The sequence below is a fragment of the Rhipicephalus sanguineus genome, chromosome 7 (genome assembly GCF_013339695.2).
Source record: "Rhipicephalus sanguineus isolate Rsan-2018 chromosome 7, BIME_Rsan_1.4, whole genome shotgun sequence".
Lineage (NCBI taxonomy): Eukaryota > Metazoa > Arthropoda > Arachnida > Ixodida > Ixodidae > Rhipicephalus > Rhipicephalus sanguineus.
Genome location: NC_051182.1, coordinates 2950885 through 2975203, shown reverse-complemented (window position 1 = coordinate 2975203; position 24319 = coordinate 2950885). Strand labels below are relative to the sequence as shown.

At 45.3% G+C, this 24319-nt stretch overlaps 1 protein-coding gene across 1 annotated transcript; it reads left to right on the top strand.

The window, feature by feature from the left end:
* Positions 1-17296: 17296 nt before the first annotated feature.
* LOC119400551 (uncharacterized) lies at positions 17297-18106 on the top strand. Its single transcript, XM_037667612.1, has one exon. The coding sequence runs from the start codon at positions 17297-17299 to the stop codon at positions 18104-18106; it is 810 nt and encodes a 269-aa protein (XP_037523540.1).
* Positions 18107-24319: the final 6213 nt, after the last annotated feature.

Genomic DNA, 24319 nt, shown 5'->3' with positions numbered 1-24319 from the left:
ACGCACCTTCAGAAAGATGGCTTATTTGCACGATAAGGAGTCCGATGAGGGCTGCTACAGCGACATTCATCTTCGCGATGTAGAGTGACAGACTTAAAGCGCTTAGCGCTTTCAAAGGCTATTTATGTTTTTTTGAAAACATATGCTCAGCCGGTAACCCACGCACAAGCGCAAAAGTCACATTTAAGCGAAGGCCATAAAAAATAGAAATGGGGACGAGAGGCATGGAAAACGAAGCAGCTGGTTGATGATCTCAAAAGTTACTGCACTGAAATAAGTAACGTAAAAGTTATGTAGCTAACCCTGCATTTAGGCGGGCTTGAATGGTGCCAGCGTCCGTGACATCATTTGGCTTGCACTAAATTTTCGTCATCCCACGATTTTCGACGTCAATGAAAACCAAACTTTTTTCAAAGAACACTGCTTCATTGGAGTCAAATTGGTGCATGGAAATATATTTTCCAGAATGAGAGCAAATGTATTTCTGCATGAAAGTGAAAATAATTGTGCCTATCGGCACCTGCCAGTATACGAATGAAAGGGATAAACGAGGTCGCGAGGAGAAGCGTCTATTCCTAATCGCGTATACGATGATCGTAAATTTCTCTAAAATCACAATGAACGGATGGTTTAGTGTGGGGACTATTGCAAAGCAGATAAATAACGGTTTGTCGTGCAGGTATTTCTCAGTGCAAAGCACATAATGTCGGCGATTATGCGTGTTACAAAGAAAAATACTGCGAGCTGAGCAAGGAACTGGCCACAAGTGAAATTCGCTGGCTTATTTGTTCCAGAGCCATGTCTGTTCAAAAGGTATGGTCTCCGTGATCGCTTGTTCTCATCGCTGCGACTAATGCGGATGGTGTATGCACAGTTGCTACGCGGCGTCGCAATGCATTGCCTATAGAGGCTGCACGATACACACATCAAAGTAACAGTAATATGTGAAGTATGCTTTGAATTTCAAAAAGAAATTTTATGCAGGGATGAGGAACTAAAAACGTATACGACAGGCATTACTGCCTCACGAATGCACTCCATCGCAAGGGCCCTAATAGACGTGCTCCACAAACCGCTACACTATTGCAGTAGCGTTTACTTGTTAAATTATATTCCATATTGCACGCTCATGACATCGTAAAGAACTTGGGTAGCAAGCTGCGTTGCTGGGAGGATTTGCTGTCTCATATTAGATGAAAATGCTTCTTTCTATTTCCTTCTGTTTCAAGGGCCTCCAGCTTCGAGAACGGTCAACGTCTCACCAGTTGTGCCTCATTCAATGATGTTTACTGTACCCAACAAGTACTTGCGGTGTCATGAAAGCGCGCCATTTTGAGGCGGGAGAAGAGGATTTGTTGCTTATGACGAAGATCTTAAGTACGGTTTCAGTAATCCAATTCATTTCAATTGAGTTTGAATAAATTGTGACGCATTTCTTAGCGAACCCTAGGGACTTAGAGCGTTTCTATCTATCTATCTATCTATCTATCTATCTATCTATCTATCTATCTATCTATCTATCTATCTATCTATCTATCTATCTATCTATCTATCTATCTATCTATCTATCTATCTATCTATCTATCTATCTATCTATCTATCTATCTATCTATCTATCTATCTATCTATCTATCTATCTATCTATCTATCTATCTATCTATCTAGCTGCCTACGTCTGGGTACTCTCGCGATGGCCTCCTTAACTTGGTGTAGACTAGAATTGGCATGAGAGGGTAAGAGGGTTTGACGAATATGTTTCGCTTAGATGTTTTTCGTGCGTTTCCCTTCTTTTTCTTTTTTTTACTCATGCTAACTCATTGTCTGTTTGATTTTAAGAATTTTGGAATAACGTCACTTTCCTGTTTGTTTTTTTTTTCTTTTTGGCGCATGTGCGAACAAACTCATTGATTGTTTTCCCTTGTTATTTTTCTGTTTTTGTGCACTTATACATGTACCACACTGCCAAGATCTTGTAGAAGATCGCAGTATCTGTAAATAAATAAAATAAAGTAAATATATATGACTGTCTGGTCATGACATGAAGAACATGGAAATCCTGTCGCGTATCTAGTCAAACCCTTTTCTCCGGTCATGTGCGGCACATACCCGTATACCACGGGCCACGATATACGGGAATGCGCCACAGGGGATTGACAGTTTGTATCTAACCATAAACTGCGAGAACACACGTTGGTAATTTAAAAAACCGACGCCGGCAGCGTTGACCCGGGGAGCGCAAACAATAAAAGTTAGGATCCTAGCAGGAATCGAATCCAAGCATTCTGCATGGCAGTCAGGTATTTCACCACAGAGCCACGGCAGGTCTAGAAACCGCTTTGTAAAAAGGTCCTGTGCAGGCCCAATGTCTGTGCAACGTCGATTGGGGTTGTAGTGCAAGCTATCTAATTTAATAGGAAAGCAATAAACACTGCATATGTACTCCTATGATACGGGCGTCATTTTGGGTTAACGTCAATTGTGGTTTCAGTGGTGGCTCCGCTTTTATAGCCGTCCAATAAACAATACCTTTGTATATTTTATAATTCCGCATGCTATATTCAAGCGTTGCTTGACCCCGAAGGAATACGCTAACGAATGTTACTTATGATATTCACATCGTCGCAACGTAGCATGCACTTCGTTTCGAAAAAACTGACGTCTGCGCTCTAACGTGAGTGTTGATGTTACACCAGACCATAAGTCACTCGTGAAACGCCAGTCTTGTCGACGTGCCTGGTAAGCCCGCAATGTGCACACAACAGGTCCATTCACATAAACACGTCGGTACACCTCGCAACGCTTGGCTGCAAGCCACGAAAATGCAATAGAACTACTCGTTCAATGCTTCGCATGAAACAGATTCCCACAAGGCGTGGGGTCTGCCGAATTTGTTTCATTCTTGTATCTCATAGAGAATGGAAAAACTCGTGGAAGAGGGGGAACATTGCTTACTTTACTGGACAACATTCAATTTAAATACCGCAGGACATTGCATCTTGTTAGAGAAAAAAGATCACAGCCAGTATGCTAGGGAGAACACTTTACATAACCATATGCCATTCAGCAAATAAAAATAACGCGCTGAATCTGCGCAGTTACCATTGAAAGAAACAGAAAGAACTACAAATCTACCTGTCAAAATAAAACCAAGAAAAACATTTGCGCAGCTTTCACTAAGTCAGGCAAGCAGGGCCTAAAGTCTCCCTTCGTTGTAGAGCGGGACCTCACAAAGCGGCAATATATACTTTCCTTAGCGCACACAGCTTTAATTGGAGACAGTCAGTACCAGTACATACACCACCACTTTCCACGAGGAAATCATACATTAGGTTTAAAAGCGGAGCCACGACACATGACATTCAAGATTTTGTCGCCGCTGCACCACAGAACATAACGCATTTCTTCATTCACTGCGGCACTAACGACTGTACTTACAACAACGGCGACGTCACTGTGGAGGCCCTGAAGACTCTGGTAAACGATTTGCTGAACAGCAGACCAGACGCCAAACTCACCCTCACAACAGTTCTGCCTAGGATCGCAAACAAACACCGATCACTCATTGCACAATCACGCACACTCCAAGCTCATGTACGAGGATCACGTAACGTTAACGAATTTCTTCTGGACATTGAACACGGCCACAAAAACGTTGATGGCATCAACCACGCGGAAATTCTTCAGGACCCTGACATTATGCTCGCTCGGGACGGACTACGCACTAACTTTTCAGGCGTCAATATAATTTGCAGGAACATCTTGTACAGAATAAGGAATGAATTTAAACAGACGCAGCCAATGACACAATCTAACGGACCGTCCCCCGAACCAGAACAAAACGCTGCACATGCTACAAGCACGAGCTGCAACTCACGCCCCACCGTAGCTAAGACACAAGAAGCATCTACATAGATAGTGGACGTGATAATAACATAGTGACGTGAACAGCGCGTGAAACACACAAGGTCGAAAAACCGACGAGGACTAGCTCTAGTCCTCGTCGGCTTTTCGTCCTTATGTGTTTCACGCGCTGTTCACGTCACTATGGAATACCAACTAGCCCGGTCACACACCTTGCTTCAGTGATAATAATACCAGTAGCAGAACCCACACAACAAGCAGAGGCAACGAATTCACGCATTTCCCTAACAAAGACATCTGCGAACGCTAGCAGACAAACAGATACCGAAACACGCATCGGGTCAGATACCACCAGTAACACAAAAAGTAGTAAGAAAACACTCCCTGAAAACGTTATGCCCCGGAGATCTGCCCGACTCCAACAGAAAGGACTAACAAACACGAAGGACAGGAAAGGCAACGGCAAATGTCCATATTTTCTCCAATCCCGTAAACTCGACGCAGAAGAAACAAACTACAGAGTGCATTTTAAGAAACACTAGCTACGTGAAAGAAAAGAAAATTCAGAAAGGTTTTAAAATTACGATCAGATGTGCTCTTGGTACCCTACCGCATAAACTTTTAGCGAAATGGAACAGCATTTTAAAAAGCGCGTCTTTGTCATCATTATATATTTTAAAAGAACATTGCGGAAATCAACTTGCTTTAATAACTAACCAACTTAATAGCGTTAGACTATCTGAAGAGGAGACTGAAGAACTTGCCCAATTTGTAGAACGTAGAGAAGATAATTTCCTGATCAAGGAAAAGCGCAAAGAAAACCATGCTACGAACTCTGCCCTCAATAATTTGATGAACATGGTAAAAAGCTCTGCAATCCAAACACAACACGCCGAACGCCGTAGCGAAGTGGTAGACATATCACAAAGCTTGAGTCCAGTCGATATAGATCTGCTCAAGCGCGGCCTTACATTTTGTTCCACAAACAATGAAGTGAACGAGTACGAGCTCCAGAAAGATATAACTAAGTTTTCATGACGTTTGCGCATCAAGGAATTCTTTTTTGATAAGGCAGATACGGAAGATGTAAGCAATGACTCTTTGCGTCCGCCAAACACTTGGACACCAGATACAGAACAATGTCAAGAGTTAGATCAATATATAAAACTAGTCTCAAGAGAAATTCTGAGCACAGCTAAACGGAGTCGAAAGCCGAAGAGCTCAACTGATGCAGAGCACGAGGTCTTGTAACAACTTTCAAACGGAAAGGACATTGTTATAAAACCAGCGGACAAGGGTCGTAGTATAGTAACTTGGCCTATAGAAAAATATAGAAACGAAGCTATCAGACAACTCAGCAACAACACGCACTATCGAAAATTAGCCTCGGACCCGACTAAAAAATATAGTAATAGCATAGAACATACGATCACATATTTTCTAGCCAGGGAATTAATCACACAGTCGGAGCACCGGTTCCTCAAGCCTAAAGACAAGCAAGCAGGCCGCTTTTGCCTTCTTCCGAAGATTCATAAGGACATGGTCGTGCATGCAAAATGAAACCCTTATTCTACTGTCCACGTAACACCATCTTCTCGTCCAAGATGTAAGACTTGTAGACACCTTCAAGATGACGTTATAGTTAAAAGCACCGGAAGTGATTACGTCCATCATATAAAATCTAGTTTTACCTGCACTAGTTCAAACGTTATCTACATGATTCAATGTCCATATTGTCAAAAAGGGTACAATGGCGAAACGGTACAACCTGTTAATGTTAGATTAAAGGGGCATCGCGCGGACACGGCGAAGAATATACCCAAAGCAGTGGCAAATCAATTTAAAGTAGCAGGTCAGAACTTTGAAGATCTCAAATATTATATAAATTAAGTCAAACTGCCGGTCCCCAAGAGACGGAAAATATACAGTCATGCCTTATTCACAAGTTCAATACACTCCAGCCAGCAGGTATTACCGTTTCTAAGGGGGCTCTTTAATCTATTTGGTATGGCACATCACAACGAAAACCAATGAGAGTTAAGCCCTTGTTCTAGGAATTCCGAACGCACTATTGTTAAAATGCCACGTGCTTCCACTGACAATCATTCAGCGAAACGTATACCCCCCCTCTGAAGCATCTAGTACATGCTTTGCTGGGCGAATCTGCAGGTCATCAACATTGCAACCTTTACTATTTCGAATACTGCTAAACATGATCTGTATCTCTTGAGTGCCAGTCCAGTTTAGAAATGCACTTTCAACAATTTTCGGCTTTAAATATTCTATGCAACGGGGATCATACGAGCCATCCACAAGTGACACGAAGTAGTTAATAAAAGTGTCAGCGAATGCCGTGCCTGATAGGAGCTCATTATGTACTGTTAATTCATTTAGATTATCTGGCCGTTGGTTTATATGCAGCAAGGTATTTAGTTTTTTCCAGGTGAAATCGGTGCTCATTTTCATTTCGGCAGGGAATAGTTTCTCGAAGTATTGTGTTTTTGCCCCCCTTAGAAACCAATTACCTTTATTCCGGAATTTTTGCAACACTGCTAAGTCTGCTGGGTCTCTTGTGCTTAAGAACTGTTTGAAAAAAGCATCTTTTGTTTTATCAGTTTCAACGCACTGCCATTAATCTATGGTTTTCTTGTTTTTCTGGCTTTATTTGTTTTACGCTTGAATGAATTTGCATAAGCGCCCTTAAAACCATTCAAACCCTTAAAAGTGGATAAAAACAACATGTATGCTTTGTCGCCATTACTTTCGTTGTACACGTTTCCGCGAGATTTCGTTGCGGACTATATCAAGTGTGAACGGATTAATATCATGAAATGTGAAGTGCTTATTTGTGGAAGGATGCGAGGGCAACACAGATGAATTTGCAATAGGAAAAAAAATCACAGTTTCGCCGCAAGGGCGAAGCAATGAATGCGATAGCAAGAAAAGCGGCCCGTGATGGACGTGCTCCTACGCTGCATAGACATCTGCCCCCCGGCAGCAAATATACTCGCGGACAACTTTTCTTGCCAATGAAGCGAAGGCTACAGTGCCGCAATGCACGTATCCTACCGCTTACTAATGTAGTTCCACAATCGTGTCCGTATTTTCTGCGTGAGATATATAAAATACTCTTTCATTTTCTACATGTAGCTTTTTGAGACGGAACGCAGAGCACACAAGCGAGAGATTTGTATTTCTTTTACTTTATACGCTGTCACTTTGCGTTTTTGCGTGCGTGAAAAAGTCGCGCCTTTTACCCGTACATTATACCCGTGTCACACGGAGACTAAAAAGTCTTTTAAGCAATAAGCCTTTTTTCGAAATAGAGTTCCACGTACTGTCACACGACAGAGAGCGATCTCTTTTTCAGAAGCGGTCATTTCTGGAAACAGCGTTCGACGAACTCTTTCACGGCGGTAAAAGATTAGCCTCGAAACCAGTGGGCGCCAGCATTTATGAAGTGGTGAAAAAAATCGGCAGCTCTTTATTTCGGTGTCACTTCGGCCCACCATAAAAATAAATTTGATTTGTCGGAACAGCGTAAGAAAACCATTTAAACTTTAATTTTTGTGCACTTTCGTAAACAATGCGAAAGGGTTGGGGTTATTTTCATAAACGTGTTGCTCACACGTTTATGAAACTTAAGTGATTGCTCGAAATATGTGTGTCGACCCCGGCTGTGGCAGTAGCATTTCGATGGAGACGAAATGCTGCAAGCTCGTGTACTAGGTGATGTGAGTGCACGTTAACCCCAGCTGGTCGAAATTTAGAGAGCCCTCCACTATGACGTGCCTCGTGGTTTTGGCATGCAAATTCTCACCAATTTTCATTAAGTAATCGCTTATTGTGACGAAAAAGGCGAGGCCCTCGTCGTTCACTTCGGAAGAGAGCCATATATGAGAAGGTGGTGTTTTGGGTTTGTTCGCAGGGCCTGCGCAGCAGCCTCATGCATCATGTTCCAGAACACGCAATTCTGACTTTTGGAAGACGGTTTCTACCTTGGACGCTGATGACCAAACAGGTCCTACTGAGGAATGCCACTCAGATCTAATATGAAAGTGGGTATAATTTTTATGCTCCATTTCACGGGGCTTAGAAGTCATAAGCAACAAATAGTTGCAATATCGAATTTGCTCAGCGTCTGAAACAGCATCGTACCTGTTCCAAAACTTAATTACAGCGCAACCACACGACACATTCACACACCCACACACCCAGACATCAACCACGTAGACACCTAGACACCCAGACATCAACCACGTCTGGGTGTGTGGGTGTGTGAATGTGTCGTGTGGTTGCGCTCTAATTAAGTTTTGGAAATGATCTACCAACTAGCCCAACAACAAGTTCTTTTAGAGTACATCGTACCTGTTATACGAGTACTACCATATCTGGGATGCCCTCTGCCATCTGTATGAAAGGGAAATGTGCGAGTGCATGGCACGTGGCCTCATCTGACTCGTGTACGACAGAACAAAATTGGGAGATGTAGTGCTTGCAAACACACCAAGTAAAATGTTGTTTCTAGTTGCAAATTTAACTTGTAGCATGCTTTAAACAAGAACAAAATTATTCAATTTAGCATAGACATACTGTGTCGCGGTTTCTGAAATGGTTAAAGCAGTGATCGTGACGGGCAACGTGTATGCTTTATCAGATTACACTCTGCGTACATACATATCAACAAAGAAGGGAATGTGTCAGATTATCCGCAGGCAGGACACATTTGGCCTAGCTTATGATTACCACCATGGTATTATTTTCTCGAAAGCGTATTTTGGGATATGCACATCTGTCTGCTTACAGCTAGCCTAATTTCAATTTCCACAGTTCATCATTAAGTTTCTCATTTCGCGCACTTTGCAATAAAACTTTGATTAGTTCTTGTATGGTTAGATACAATGTGACAGTAATTCAGACCTTCTCCTTTTACATTTTGAAATGTTACTGTCGGACATGCTTGAAGTTTATAGTGCACAAGAAACATGCCTACGACAGTTCTTTCAAACCTTCAGACCCAACTATAAGAAAAACATGATTTACAACACGTGCTCAGCATGGAGAAAGGTTTCGTCATATTGCAAGTTATACTGTGAGATAGAGATATGGAAGGATGTTGTGTAGAGTTATTGCCTAAATTATGTATCAGTTCTGCTTCAACAATTCCATAGCTCAGGTGGCTGCTGCTTTTGTTAAGAATTATAAAGGCTAAGTAAACTGGAATATGTGAGACAATACAGCACAAAGCTCACTTGCAAAACGAAACACCAACCAGTTAGTTGACTACGCAGAATCAGTTGTCTATACCATGCATTGCACACTATGCTGGTGTATGCAGAAGGTCTCCAAGTGATTGCTTCCAAGAACAATAGAATAGCACCGCAGTAGCTGCATCAATCATTTCTTGATGCACGCTGTAATAAATAAAAACAATGAAAGCATTGCGGAACCGAATTAGCTTTATCAAGCCTGTACAATTCTTAGCAAGTACAGCAGTTGACTGACTTACAAAATTATTGAGGTGGAATTGATCTATTTGGGTAATACCTGTGTGTAAATACAGTCTCTCGCTCCCACAAGCTTTCGTACCTGTGATTTCACATAAATTCTAGATTGCCCAAGCTGTGCATGCGTGATCCAGAATATGTATTGCATGTATTTTTCGTGAACTCCTAAATAGAAGCTTCTGAACTTCCACCAGCGTGTCTCATGCTTTCTGCTTGTCCTTGTCTTGTGCGCTTTATGGTTCAGTGACTCTGTAGGCGCTGTACTAACAAGAGCTAACTTGCATAATACAGGCATAGGACGTCTCTTATTTCAGAAATATGTAATCTGCTATCTTTATATCGTGCAGGGTGAAGGTGGTCACTGCTGCATGAACTCTCGGTCACCTGTGAGCGCGAGCACCTGCAATGACTGAGTTGCATCGATCACAGAGGGAAGTGCACAAATAGCATCGTCGGATGGAGTACAGACGGCCATATGCACTGACCATGCACGCCGAATTTCGTTGTGGGCATCTTGTCTGCTGGCATGTCTGAAAAGCTCTCTAAAATCCTTGGATGCCTTAAACAGCAGCAAGTGAATATCACAGCGGAGTAAAATGCAGCGTGGGAACATAAAGAAGCACATTCATGCACCGCACACCATCAGACCTTGGTATTTCATCTTATGCAAACTAGCAAGCATTCACAAAGAGCTGCAGCTGCAGTGAGTGACTGTCATTGCAACATGAACTGATACCTTAATGTGAGCTGGTGTTTTTGCAAGACATTTGTGATTTGTCATTACCGAAAGGATGTCGTATTAGTTCAAGTGACTACAACATAACCAGCTCATTTCAGTCAGTGCTTCAATCATTCTACTTCAAGACCTTTGAGAATTGATGGTTACGACCTTGAGGTTACGTAAACAACCACCTCACTGGGCCAAGTCAGTGTTTTTTCTCCTTTTGCACATTTCTCATGTCACATTTTTACTTGTGCATTGTGAATTGTTATCCATTTTACTTATATGTCACACCGATCTGTTAGTACAGTGAATGTTCTTACTGGCCGTGGTAGTCGCACTTTTGATGGAGGTGAAAATGCTGGAGGCCACAGTACTGTATGATGTCGGTGCACATTAAAGAACGCCTGATGTTTGAAATTTCCGGAGCCCTCCATTACGGAATGCCTTATAATCATCAGGATTTTGGCACGTAACGCCCCAGAAATTAATAGAGTATGAATGTCTTACTGGTGTCTCTGGGTTCACTGAACTTTTGGAGCAGCTGCCAACCTTGTGAGATCATAGAAATAATTTTAGTCGCGCTCTGTAGCTTCTTAGTCTACCTTGCTCAAATATAAAGTGTTTTTTTTAATACGGATCAAGTATAAAAATTCTGTGACAATTGCGCTCTTGTCCTTATTGCACATGAACTCCATGTCTAGATGGAAATACTTTTCAGAAGGTAAAATTATATTGATGCGACTAATCAACAAAAGATCGGTAATTAACTTTTTTAATTATTCCGTTCAGGGCAGTCTTTTATATTAGAAACTTGTAGTGCGTCTCATTTTATCGCATACGTTTTTTTCGAAACCGCGAAAGTTGCACGTAGTTAAATATTCATCATCGACTTTTAAGGGTGAAATCGAAACTGATCGCGCCCGGAGCACAGGAAACGTTCTGTTACATAAGACCGGAACTACATATGACAAGGAAGTGACCAAATTTGAATCAAGGCGTGCTGGATCAGAATGTGGTCAGGAAAATCAGCACGCATTCTGAGATACTCCAGTGGACAGCTTATTTTTGGGTGGGATGTGTGATGTTAATCTGTTTTTCTCTAAACTATAAACAGGCGCAAAAATTATTTCGCTCGTCTGTGGGAAAAAGTGCCACAGTGGCGGCCCGAATTTTATGTTTCACAGGCAAAGAAAAGGCTGATATTAGGTTTTTCTGGCACGCAGCTGCTTGCAAAGGTGAGGTGATCTGCTGGCGCAAGCGTAATGATTTGCCGCTTTTTACGAAAAGATACGACCAAGGTATGCCTTCATTCAAGTTTCGTCACTTCCTTGTCACTGGTAGTTTCGGTCTGATGCAACAAAATAGTTGCATTTCTTGCATGCTGGATGCGATGAGTTTCAGTATTACCCTTACAATTCGATTATGAGCATTTGAAATTATGTGCAACTTTTGTGATTTCTAAAAAAGGGTAGGCCATGTATTGTCGTACACCAAAACTTTCTAATATTACCAACGACCCTCAAGTCAATTGTTAACTAGTCACAGAAGTGTCATTTTAGCTTGGCAAAGTATTTCAGCCTTGACGTAGAGTGCGTGTGCAGAAACAGCGGGAGCCCTATTGTCATAGGATTTTTTATTAACAAATCTACATTGCCTAAATACACGCTGTATTTTGCAATGTAGGCTCTCGCTGTATTATTTGTCTGCTACCTAGTCATTTCTATTTACAATATCTGTGACTGCTTGGTGAGCCGTAGCATGCACTTTCACTCATTTGTTTAAGATTTTTAAATATGCTACTTATTTTAACCTTGCTACCCAACTATAACAGCTTTTACATGACGTTTCTGTAGGAGTACTTCACCTGACATTGCTGCCATATTCTAGGTATTTGGTCATAGTTCTTCATTGATGTACATTTTCTCAAGCTTCGTTTTCCTTCACTATTGTGGTAGTGTATATCTCAGCATGCCATTATTTAGTGCTGCATTTTAATGCTAATGGCTTACAGTCTTGCATTCTGTTTCATAACAGTTTTTTATCGACAATATCAACATTGGTGGCAAGCTGTCTTGCTGCTGTGCTATGCAACTTTCCTGCTGCAGAAGGTGTCACTCAACATTATTTGTAATTTCATTTTTTTATATGATTTGTTCACAATGTACAGTCGCGCTCAATATGACTTGCAACACTGGTGTGCGTGGCCTCCCAAGCTCAAAGATTGCGCATAGCTTCAATTTTCCCTCATTTCCACAGCTGAATGATATATTCTTACTTGTGATCATCTTCATGTGACAGAACGCGTTTACTTGTGCGAACGAGGGCTAGAGGAAGCAATAAGTCATCTCCGAGCTCGTGAGCTCACGCGCTCCTGTGTTGCAAGTAATTTTGAGCGCGACTGTACATGATTATTTCTTAATATACTGACTCGCTGAAGCTAAATATGTATAAGTGTATACCAGATACTACCCTTCCTATGTATTTGACGGGCCACGTCAGTACAGAGAGACACTTTTGTTCAGTCTTGTACTTGTGTTCAGTATTCACTTGTGCATCTTTTTCTTTAGCATCAAGTTTGCTTAATCTGGCTGTTATTACAAGTATTTTGTGGATCCAGATAGCCTTGTTCTGAAGACACACTAAGAACCAGTTATGTTTTGTAAATTTTCATTACAAGTAGGACTATTGTAAATGAGTGGTCACCTGCTTTGAAAAGAAGCCCTTAAGATAGCAAATGTGTGCCTGTATATCATGTAAAGTTGTCTATTTATGGGGTAAATATTGTTTGCGGGCACCTCTCAGCCACCACCATTTGCTGAAAAGCGTTAAATGCTACTGTCTACTATGTTTTACATGTGATAGAGTTTATGAAGAATAAACTGAGTACGACTATATCCTACGGTTTTTTTGTACCTGTAACTTCTAACTACTCCGGATTAGTAAATTATGCGCCCACTGAGTTCCAAGAGCTTACATTAGCAGCTCATGCAAGTATATATCGAATGCATTATTTGGAAATGTAAGCTTTGAGATCTCTGAGGGCACAGGATTTACTAATTGAAATTCTAGGGGAAGGCCACGTACAGTAGCTAGCGCATCTCCACAATACGTCACATATGCATGGGGGCGACGTAAATCTGACCTTCCTTCCAAGTACAGGATGTTGATAGTATGTTTCAAATGCCCAGATGCTACATGTGGTCAACGTTTTTTCAACGTGATTCGGGCGGCCGATCCTTGGTTGTGGCAACGTTGATTGTTGGTAAAACGGATAAAAAGCTTCAAGTTCAGTTTCTTTTCGGGTGCCCGGACCCTTCTTGGCCTCACGCGAGAAGAGTTTGCAAGATAATGAAGAGCGAGGCGTGGAAGCAGATATGATTGTATTACGTCTAGTTGCGTGTCTTGGTTTTCGAGGAAGCCGATCCGGGTGTCGCCTCGCTTCGGTATGCCAAACTGAAGAAGACGATTTCGAGTTCTACAGAGTTCCTGTGGCATATGGCGAGGATCTCGTTTCCGCCGAAAGTGTCACGGAATGCACAGGAGGACTCGATAAAAGACTTTCGGGGGTGCCCCGGTTCCCGCGGAAGGGAAGAGGGAACTCTACAAGGGACCAAAATTTTGCTTCCAACCCGATTCCAGCAAGCCAGAACTTCTAGCCATGATAAGGCGGTTGGGAGGCCGTGTGTCAGAAGAAGACAAGGGACGTGTTATAGGGGATGGCGTTCACTGTCTACAGCGCGTCGGGTGTGACTCACGTCATAGCAAGCCGCCTTTCAAGAAGATTGTTGGGTGTCTGAAAGCAGAAGGACTCACCGTCCTTCAGTCCGACAAGGAGGGTGGTTTTGCCGAATGCCGCTTAACATGTTGAAGGAAAAGTCCACATCGGCAGTATTGAAGAATTTCAAGCCGTGGTGTTTGACCCAACGAAGAGGAAGAAGGAAGCGCTGAAACTTCTCCTGAAAATGGATTTAGTAAAGCTTGAAAAGGCTGTTAAAAAGGCTGAAGAGAACAGCCTGGAGGCGTTTTTTGCATGCAAAACGCACAAGCCTGACGGGCCGCTTCGATTGATCGTCTCAGAGAGGGCTACATTGCAGCGTCATGTGGGGAGCTACCTGCAGAAACGTTTGACAACCCTTGCTCTCAACGACCCTTTTTTGGTTCGAAGCTCCAAGGAGGTTGTCCGGCTTCTACAGGATGGTCTACCCGCTGACACAAAAGCTTTTCAGTGGATGTGGAGGAACTCTTCTATTCGATACCACATAAAGAACTTTACCGTGCAGTGAAGGAGTGTGTCGAACACAACGTCGAGGTTGCTTTCAAGAATGAGGCAGGTGTGAGTACTGAACATTTTTTGAGCTTTTCGACTTCTATTTGAACTCCACCGCCATATGTCATGATGGAAAATACTTTGTCCAAAAAACAGGGATTTGTATCGGGGCATTGGTCGCACCGGTGCTCAGCGACATTTTTCTAGCCTCTGTTGATCGTACACTTGCTGCTTCTTTTTCTTCGCCAGGAGTGGTGCGTGTGCTCAGCTATGTAGACGATTATTTAGTGTTCGTTACCGCCCACAACGATGCTGTTTTAAAGACGATAGCCTTTCTTGGGGAACTCAAACGCAGAAATTTTGGTCTGTCTTTCTGTCTTTCTGTTTGTCGGCACGTCACCCGATTCAGCCAACCGGCCAAAGTTGAACCACTTGCTTGCCGCCCACCCATCTTGAACTGGTAAGGCTGTTCATACTTGTGAACGTTGTCGATCAAAAAGTAAATATTACGCATATATGAGGCGTAACATCATTAGGTAAGTGTTAGGTGGTGTGTTCCTTTAATAGAAAATACATAGATACGCAATTTTAAAGACCTTGATGGTATGCGTTTAACGTTGAGACAGTAACGCGTTTATTAAAAGATTACCACAGCTGAAGCGATCAGCGGTCCAAGCCGAGCAAGCGCGAGCGCCAACAACAACCGTCTTCATCTTCTTCTTTCGCAGGCGTTCTTGTCTGCGCCCTGCCATGTTACAAATCACTCCCCCGCGGAAAAGGAGCCATCCTGGCGACCTAAGGAACAGGTACAACTGGTGGGTCATAATGCGGCTTCAGTCGATCGACGTGAACACTCTCGCGGCCGCTACGACGGCGGTCCGTAGATGATTGATCAGGCTCAATCATATAGTTAACTTGGGATGCTTGACGTAAGACGCGGTAGGGGCCTTCGTACTTAGGCAGTAGCTTTGTGGAAAGGCCAGGAGCGGAGGAGGGAACGCGAAGGCACACCAACGTTCCAGGCGAATACGACTGAGGAGGCAGGTTTTCGTCGTGACGGTCCTTCTGGCCCTACTCGCCCTACAATGTTACAACCCTAGTTTCTTAAGGTGCGCTGAAAATGCGACTGCGCTGAAACTTGTCTTCCTCCGTGCCCTCTGCACAAGCTCATGTTGTGTTTCGGATTCGGTTCAGTATTGCATTGTACGAATGACAGGGGGCGCCGCTCTGGCATTCCTGTTTTACCCAGGCGAAGTGTAAGTAAGAGAGTTTGTGGAGAGTACTCGTTGAGTGCGGATGTTTCTTCTCCTTCGGTGCATCGCGCCAAACAGCGTGTTCGGGCTGGCCGGCGTCCCCACCGGTCGCGTTGGTCACCGCCGGTCTTCGCCTGCCGCTGCGCCGGGACTACCAGCCCGCAACACAGCACTCATGTTTCCCGACGTATTGCCAGATGGCGTCCATATCTCACGCAGCGCCTCTTCTATCGTCTTTAGACGACATTTGCAGCGAAGCACGCAGATACGCGGCCAATTTTTTTAATAGCATGGTTTCATCCCTTGTTGATAACATTTTTCAGGCTTCCAAAGGTCTTACTTTCACACACGAGAAGCCAGTTAATGGTAGTCTACAATTCCTTGATTTGCGTCTACTTTTTACTCGTAACAACGTCTGCTGGATGTACACACCAAGAACTACAAAGGCGTTGCTCTCATATGAAAGTGCACATTCTAAGCTCACAAAAAGAGCATCATGTCCTTATGCTGTCGTTCGGCATTGGAAAAATTATGCCACCATAAGGTCGAAGAAAGCCTTGCACTCCAGGAGGGACGCATGCTCAGTGCTGGCTATACACCGAATGTGATCTTAAGCTCCTGTGAACGGCTGCTTCAGAGCATGAAAGGTAATGAAAAACGTAGCCAGCTTGTGACGGAAAGAAAACCAGTGCATTTAATGCCCTACATGCATCGCGTGTCACATAATGTGAAAAAAGTTGCCAATCTTTACGGGGTTAGAACGGTTTTTTCGGCTCCGTGCAAGTTGGCGAAAGTGTGTGCATTGATGCACAAAAGTATTCGCATGGCCTGTGGTAAACGCCACGTTGATCCCTCAGTTGAGTGTGTAACAGGGGTGGTTTACAAAGTACCCCTGTCCTGTGGCCTTTGTTTCATAGGACAGACAGGGTGCTGCTTTAATGAAAGGGCGAGGGAGCATAGACTTGCCATTCGTTCCCACACGGGTGGCCACCTAGATTTGCACTGTAGGCGGTGCGGATATTTGCCGAACTTAAGGGATACCCTAATACTGCACAAGTCCAACGACAGAATGGAAAGGGAATTAATGGAAGCCTTCTTCATTGCTAGAAGTGACAATTGCGTAAGCATGCCTTCGCTGACTTTGCTTTCTAAGGAGCTGCAATTTTTAGATGGTTGCGTATAATCAAACCTAGTCGTTATGACAGACAGTGCATTTTTGTAGCTTGCAGTCCATGCGCATTCGTTTGCTGATATTTGTTTGATTTCTTTTCGATATCTGCTGTTTGTTTGGCGTTTTCACTGCGGTTTTATACGTACGGTACCTTTTTTTGTTGATTTTTTGTTGTGATATATGAGCACGTGTCAGGCTGATATCTATTCAATTTGGGCGGCTTTGGCCTTCCGTTTCACAGTTGAAGTTTTGCGCCCGTCCTGTGTGTTGTTTCCATCGCGAGCACCAGCGTGCCGACAGAAGAGGACAAAGAAGTACCAGTGAGCACGAGAGAAAACGGGGACATAGAACTGCTAGCAGGGTCTGACTGGCCTCACTCAGTGTCAAATAAAGCCCTCTTTTAATCACCTCGACGGTATCGAGTTCTTCAACGGCTTCTCGACGCCATATCCCAAACATTTGGTGCCGAAACCCGGGATAGACCTACCGACGGCTACGAGTTGCCCGGATGAAATGGACAAGCTCAAGGCGAAGCGGACTTCACGACGATCTTTGAACAGCCGGATCATCAATGAGGCAAGTGCCCTACTTCGCAACGACTCCGCAACGCATGAGCAGCTCGATTCCATCTATGAGAGGCTCAAAACGAACAACGATGAGTTGAACAAGATCAACAACGAATTAGAGAGCGTCATCACGGACGAGGACTTCCAGTCCGAGTACGAAACAATTTTAGAGTATGAAGACAACGCGACGCGCATTCTCGCCGAGCTCATAAGCCGTCGGAACCGCATTTCAAGCACACCAGCAGAAGAGGGATCGGGGTCGGGGCCGGCTACCAATGTGATCGCTACACCATCAGAGAGGACGGGAGCCAAGCTGCCGAAGCTCACGATCGCACCCTTTTCTGGGGATGTGTGTAAATGGACGGAGTTCTGGGAGCAGTTTCTCCAGATTGTCCACAACAACGTCACCCTGACTACGACGGAGAAATTCCACTATCTGCGACAGTTTTTAAAAGGAGACGCTGCCTCAGCGGTGGCCGGTCTTCCAACGACTGAAGCATGCTATAAGGACGCTGTAGACTTACTACAGAAGCGCTTCGGGGACAAGACCCGCCAAGAGCAGGAATACTTTGCAAGATTGCGTCAGCTGACTCCTGTTCGAGCATCTGGTGATACAAGAGCCCTCCGACAACTCTACGACCACGTGCTCGTGAACATCCGTGGGCTGGAGTCACTGGGTGTGCAGCGGTCTTCATTTTCGTCGATGCTCTGCGACGTCATACTTAGGGCATTACCCCGAGATGTCGTGGTCCTGTAGCACCGTACCTGTGCCGCACAAGCTGAGAATGATGCCGTGGACAACGCAGGGCTGGACGGTCTCCTGAAGCTCCTTTCGGTCGAACTGGAGAGTTTGGAAAAAAGCGACTATAAGGATAGCAGCGGACGAGACAGCGGGGCTCAACATGTGGCGACCCAGCCAGCCCGTAGTCGGCCTTGGAAGCAGCCTACGTCATCTGTTCTCCATACGAAATCGACTCGTGATGATCAGCACTACAACGAGATGTGTGCGTTCTGTTCATCCAAGCAGCACTCCACGGAAGCGTGTCCTACCGACATGTCCCTGACGCAAAAGAAGCAAGTGCTGTCGAGTGACAAAAGGTGCTTCCGATGTACCACGAAAGGCCACAGGGCACGCGACTGCAAGCGGAGGATCTCGTGTTCGAAGTGCAAAGGCCGACATGCCTCGAGTATGTGTGACCCAAACAGGATTCCACGGGACTCGCACCAAGCCGCCCGGAATGACGGTGCAAGTGCGACAGTTTGCTCATCACTAGGGAGACGACGGCGAATCAGCGATGGATACAATGCGTGCGTCTTCCTCCAAACGTTCCGAGCCTGGGCGGTAAGCGATCACAACTGCCGCTACGTGTGAGGTGTATTCGACGGTGGCAGTCAGCATACCTTTGTCACCGAGGAGTTGTCACGACACTTGGGCTTAAAATGCCTCGGATCCATAAACATGGCTCTCAACACCTTCGCCAGTGCCTCAAACCAAGCGGCCGAAAATCGACGAATAGTGGAGCTTCGCTTACGAAGTCAGTTTTCTGACATGGAGGTTTCGCTAAGTGCCATTGAGATTCCGCACATCTGCCAAGACATCGACGAAACAAGAATGGAAGTCTCATTCGTCGCTTCTTTTAAGAAATTCGGAAGGGACGTAGCCGATGAACTCGCACACGCATCAGTGATCACACAAAGTGGAATCAGCGTGCTGATCGGCTCTGATCAAATATGGAGAGTTCTGACCGGTGAAGTCGTACGGTGTGAGGACAATGATTCACTGATTGCCATGAACTCCAAGCTTGGTTGGACGTTTCAAGGACGCACTACCTTCTTGACATCACAGTGTGCCACAGCGAGAATGATGGTTTGCGCCTTGAAGACTCAAGTAGTCGAGTCAGATGAGTTTCTACGGACGTTCTGGGAACTGGAGCACCTTGGCATATCCGACTCAGTTGAAAGACCTAATGAAGTCAGCAAGGTCATGCAACACTTCGAAAGCACCATAACATACTGCGACGGAAGGTATGAAGTGGCGCTACCTTGGAAGGAGGGATGCGAGCTTTCCGACAACAAGCAAGTTGCTGTGACAAGGCTCCATAAGCTGCTTACTCGTCTAGCGAAGCAAAAGGGATTATTACAGGTACGACGACACTATACGCGAGTACGTGCGAGCGGGACACGCCGAAATTGTTGATGACGTTCCTCCGGAGCCAGACAAGTTGTACTACATGCCACACAAGGAAGTCATCAGAGAGCAGGCGTTGACTACGAAAGTACGGGTGGTTTTCGACGCATCATCTCATGACAAGGGATGCAAGTCTCTCAATGAGTGCCTTGAAAAGGGAGACAACCTCTACCAAGACCTTGGGAAGATACTTCTGCGTTTCAGGACACATCCTATAGCGGTAATCGCTGACATAGAGAAAGCATTCCTACAAATATCCATACGGAAAGAAGACAGAGACGCTTTTCGGTTCCTGTGGTTTGCCGAAGGTGACTTAATGGGTAGTCAGCTCCAAGAATGGAGGATGACTCGTGTACCCTTTGGAGCTACATGCAGCCCATTCCTCCTCACGACGACCATCCTTCACCATGTGAGGCGAACGCAAGGTGTCAAAGAGAAAACAGCAACAAGACTGGCCGAGTCCTTTTACGTAGATGACCTGGTTACGGGCGCCGACACGGAAGACGAAGCTGAAGAATTTTGTCGTGGAGCGCAACAAATCATGAAAGCAGCGGGAATGGTCCTACGCAAATGGACCACAAACTCACCTAACCTAATGGTTGCACTGGAACGACAGAAGGAGTCTGCCAGTCAAGAACTGGTAGTGCTTCATGAGCAATCTGTTAAAGTTCTTGGCGTTGCTTGGAATCCCGTTAAGGACGAGTTCAGTTTCTCGGTCGACCGACTGCTAGACTTTATGAAAGAGAAACTTGACACTAAACGGTTCGTCTTACAGGCGACGTCGAGAATATTTGACCCACTCGGAATGGTTGGACCGTACACCATTGCCATACGGATACTATTCCAAAAACTGTGGACACGTGGAATAAGCTGGGATGACCAACTACCTGATGACCTACGAGACGAATGGCAAAACCTAGTACAGCAGCTTCCACAACTGCAGGAAATATCGATTCCTCGCTATCTGGGCGGAAGGAGGAAGTTTCCAAGTGAAATGCACCTGCATGTCTTCTGCGACGCCAGCCCAGCAGCGTACGGAGCCGTAATATACGCCGTTACTACCATGGCCGAACGACCCATCCTGCTGATCTCCAAGGCACGTGTGGCTCCCATTAAGAAAGCGACGCTACCACGCCTGGAGCTTTTGGGCGCACTGGTTGGCGCTAAACTGCTGACATACGTGAGCAGTGCACTCAACGACATTCATATTGAGTACACTATGTGGACCGACTCCACGATTGTACTGTCATGGATACGAGGAGACTGCACGAGGTGGAAGCAATTCGTTGCTAATCGTGTCACGGACATCAAGTGCAGAACAGAACCATCCCGATGGAGATATTGCCCAGGATTGGACAATCCGTCTGATTTACTAACGAGAGGTGTGACGTTAGACAAAGTTAGATCCAGCTCAGTGTGGTGGCATGGTCCTGACTGGCTGCACGGTTCAGTGGAGAAGTGGCCTCTCCAACCTACCATTTCACCGGACATGGATGAAGCTGCCAGAAGCGAGATAGCAGCTGTTCAAGTAGTGACTGCAACGGAGAGACTTATTCCAATTATAAACATTGAGCGTTTCAGCAAGCTTCAGCACTTGCTGCGAATCACAGCTTGGGTGTTTCGATTTACAGACCGCTGCCGACACAAACAGAAGAAACTAGCCACCTGACTGCGACAGAAGTCCTGCGGGCCGAGCACTACTGGGTTTAAACACGTCCAAAACCAAGAATTTCATGCAGAAGTGAACTGCCTAACACGCGGACGGACACTGGAACACACGTCCTGCATTGCTAACCTTCGCCCGTTTATAGATGCTAACGGAATTCTCAGAGTCGGTGGACGCTTGTCGCTCCTGAAGTCACCGCTAACAGTCAAGCATCCAATACTTCTCCCAGCAAAGCATCATACTCCGGTTCTGGTTGTCATCAGAGCACATCAGCAAGTCCTACACAACGGTGTACGAGAGACGCTCACCCAGCTCAGAGAGCACTACTGGATTTGTCGCGGGCGTGTCTTGGTGAAAAAAGTTGTACGCAGTTGCAACGTGTGCAAACGATTCGCCGCCAGACCAGGAAGTGCTCCAACAGCGCCTTTACCAAGTCACCGGATAGAGCCAACAACACCCTTTCGAGGTTGTTGGTGTAGATTTTGCAGGCCCGCTCCTAGCACGCACGCAAGACGGCGACGCAAAGTGCTACGTAGCACTTTTCACCTGTGCTGTTTCGCGAGCAATTCACCTTGAGCTCGTCTCCAACATGACAGCTGAAACATTCATATTATGCTTGCGACGGTTTGTCAGCCGGAGGGGACAGCCCCGCGTTATATATTCGGACAACGCGAGGACCTTTCAAAAGACGTCAGCGGATTTAAAGCGCCTATGTCACATCTTCAAAGAAGAGGACGTCGCGAACCATCTCACCGTCAACGGCATTTCCTGGAAGTTTATAGTGCCCAATGCACCATGGTGGGGTGGATGGTGGGAGCGACTGATAAGATCGGTGAAGACTTCGCTGCGTAAGATTCTCGGGAGAGCATGCCTCAACTTTGAAGAAATATGACAGTGCTGACAGAAGTCGAAGCAGTAATCAAACTCTAGGCCTCTAACCTTTGTCGAGACAGACGAAGCAGAACCGTGCACTTTGACTCCAGCCGATCTACTGCTTGGACCGTCGACTAACTGCTATGCCATACGACACGGTCGACGTTGACGCCAACTCGAGACGATCGGATGTCATTCGCCGACATGCCTACAGAAGGCTTCTAACCGAGAATTTTTGGAAGCGATGGCGGAAAGAATATTTGCTGCAGCTCCGGTCTGCACACATTGCAGGCAATCAACGAGCACGGATCTAAAGGAAGGTGACATCGTTATCGTACATTTCCGAGACGTACCTAGACAACTATGGAAACTTGGAAGAATCCTTCAGGTTTTTAGAAGTTCAGATGGGCATGTCCGTTCGTGCAAGGTTAAACAGCAGGGAGGTCTGGTCTTGACAAGGCCCATACAAAAGCTATACCCGCTGGAACTCCGTAATTAACTTCATTTGCGCGGCCGGGAATGTTGTTTCCATCGCGAGCACCAGCGTGCCGACAGAAAGGACAAGAAGTACCAGTGAGCACGAGAGAAAACGGGGACATAGAACTGCTAGCAGGGTCTGACTGGCCTCACTCAGTGTCAATAAAGCCCTCTTTTAATCACCTCGATGGTATCGAGTTCTTCAACGGCTTCTCGACGCCATATTCCAAAACATGCGTTTGTTTTGCCTTACGGACGCGTAGTAAGTGCTTCACCAATTCGCAAAAGCAAGCATTGTGGCGTAGAGGGCCCTTCGCAACTCCACTTGCTGTAGACATACTAGGATGGCGGAGTTCAATCCGGTGGTGGTGGGGTGCGGCCTGGCCACCCTTACTGCGCATCGCAACACCTCCCCCCGTACATCATCTCCCCTTTCCCCACTGCCCTCCCCCCTCTGAAACGCGGGCTCGACATGCCGAAACGCTGCTCGCATCGCCTCATGGTCCCCTTTAGCGAGAGATGGTGTGATTTTTTTTTCAGCTGGCACCGCTTTTGCGGAGCTGCCATATTCTTTTTCCAATTAGGTGTTGTATAGGATAAATATGATATCGGAGCATAAGTTAAGTCATGATAAGGGTCAGTTAACTAGAACATAAGACTTCATTTGAATTAGTTCATTGAAAGAGCGCACTATTTTCTTCTGAACAGTGGCGATCCTTGCGGCAGCTGTGGAGGAGATCTCACCTCGTGCTTCTTTCTGCTTTGCCTCTGCGATCCCCTTCGGCAGTGCAACGGCAGACTGCTGGAGATGATTGCTGGGGCTACGCAGATGGAAGTACAGCTGAATTCGTCGAGTGCACTTCAATTAATTGCATGTGTTTATTGAAAGAGCCACTGTTTTATTGTTGGTATGTGTCGTCAAGATGCACATACCCACACACACCAAACGCTAGGGGCGAGCGCCATTAAGACCTTGAAATGAAACATTAAGTCGCTTAAAGGTTCTTTTTCCTTCGTGTTTCTTCGGAAGAGTTTGTCAAAATACCTTCAAGGACCTTCAAGAACGCATGGATGTGTGAGATATGGATGTCCTCTTGCGTCTGTTAGTAAAAATGATTGTTTTGTGGCCTTTTACCGAAAGTTATCGGTAGAACCTTACTGCACTGCGTCACCTCAGGTGTCCACCTCATTCCTTTTGAAGCCAAAGAACCATTCTTTTCGTGTGAGTAGAGCATTTGCTCAAGAATGCTTCACTATTTTTTAAATAAAACTCCGTTTCTCGCCAGAAACGCAGTTTCTGTGCACGAACAGCTAAGAGAGACGATGCTGCTGGGTAATTACACCGGACAAATGATTTACGGGAGCTAAACGTACATCACTTGAGGCAGGTAAAACAGGTAAATTTTATCGCCAAGCACGGCATTATCATTCCGCCAGTGCTAGACACAGTCAAAAGAATTTTTCTGGTATATGCATATCCACAACATCTGAGCTTGCTACCAGTTACACGCCCTGCAAGACTGGAAGACCTAACGCGCAAATTGGGAAGATTCTGCGACTCAAAAGCAGCAGTCAGACCCTGCACCTTTCTCTATATTACAGATATTCCCACCGTCAGTCATCCCAGAAAAGATGCGTCATAATATTTCAGTTTTCTCTAAGGTGTCCATGTTTGCATTAGCGAGGCTGTCGCTTAAGACAATGTTGGCCGTGATCATGCACGGCTTGCCGATGCTCAGGTAAATTGGGCTGGCAGGCTAACCATG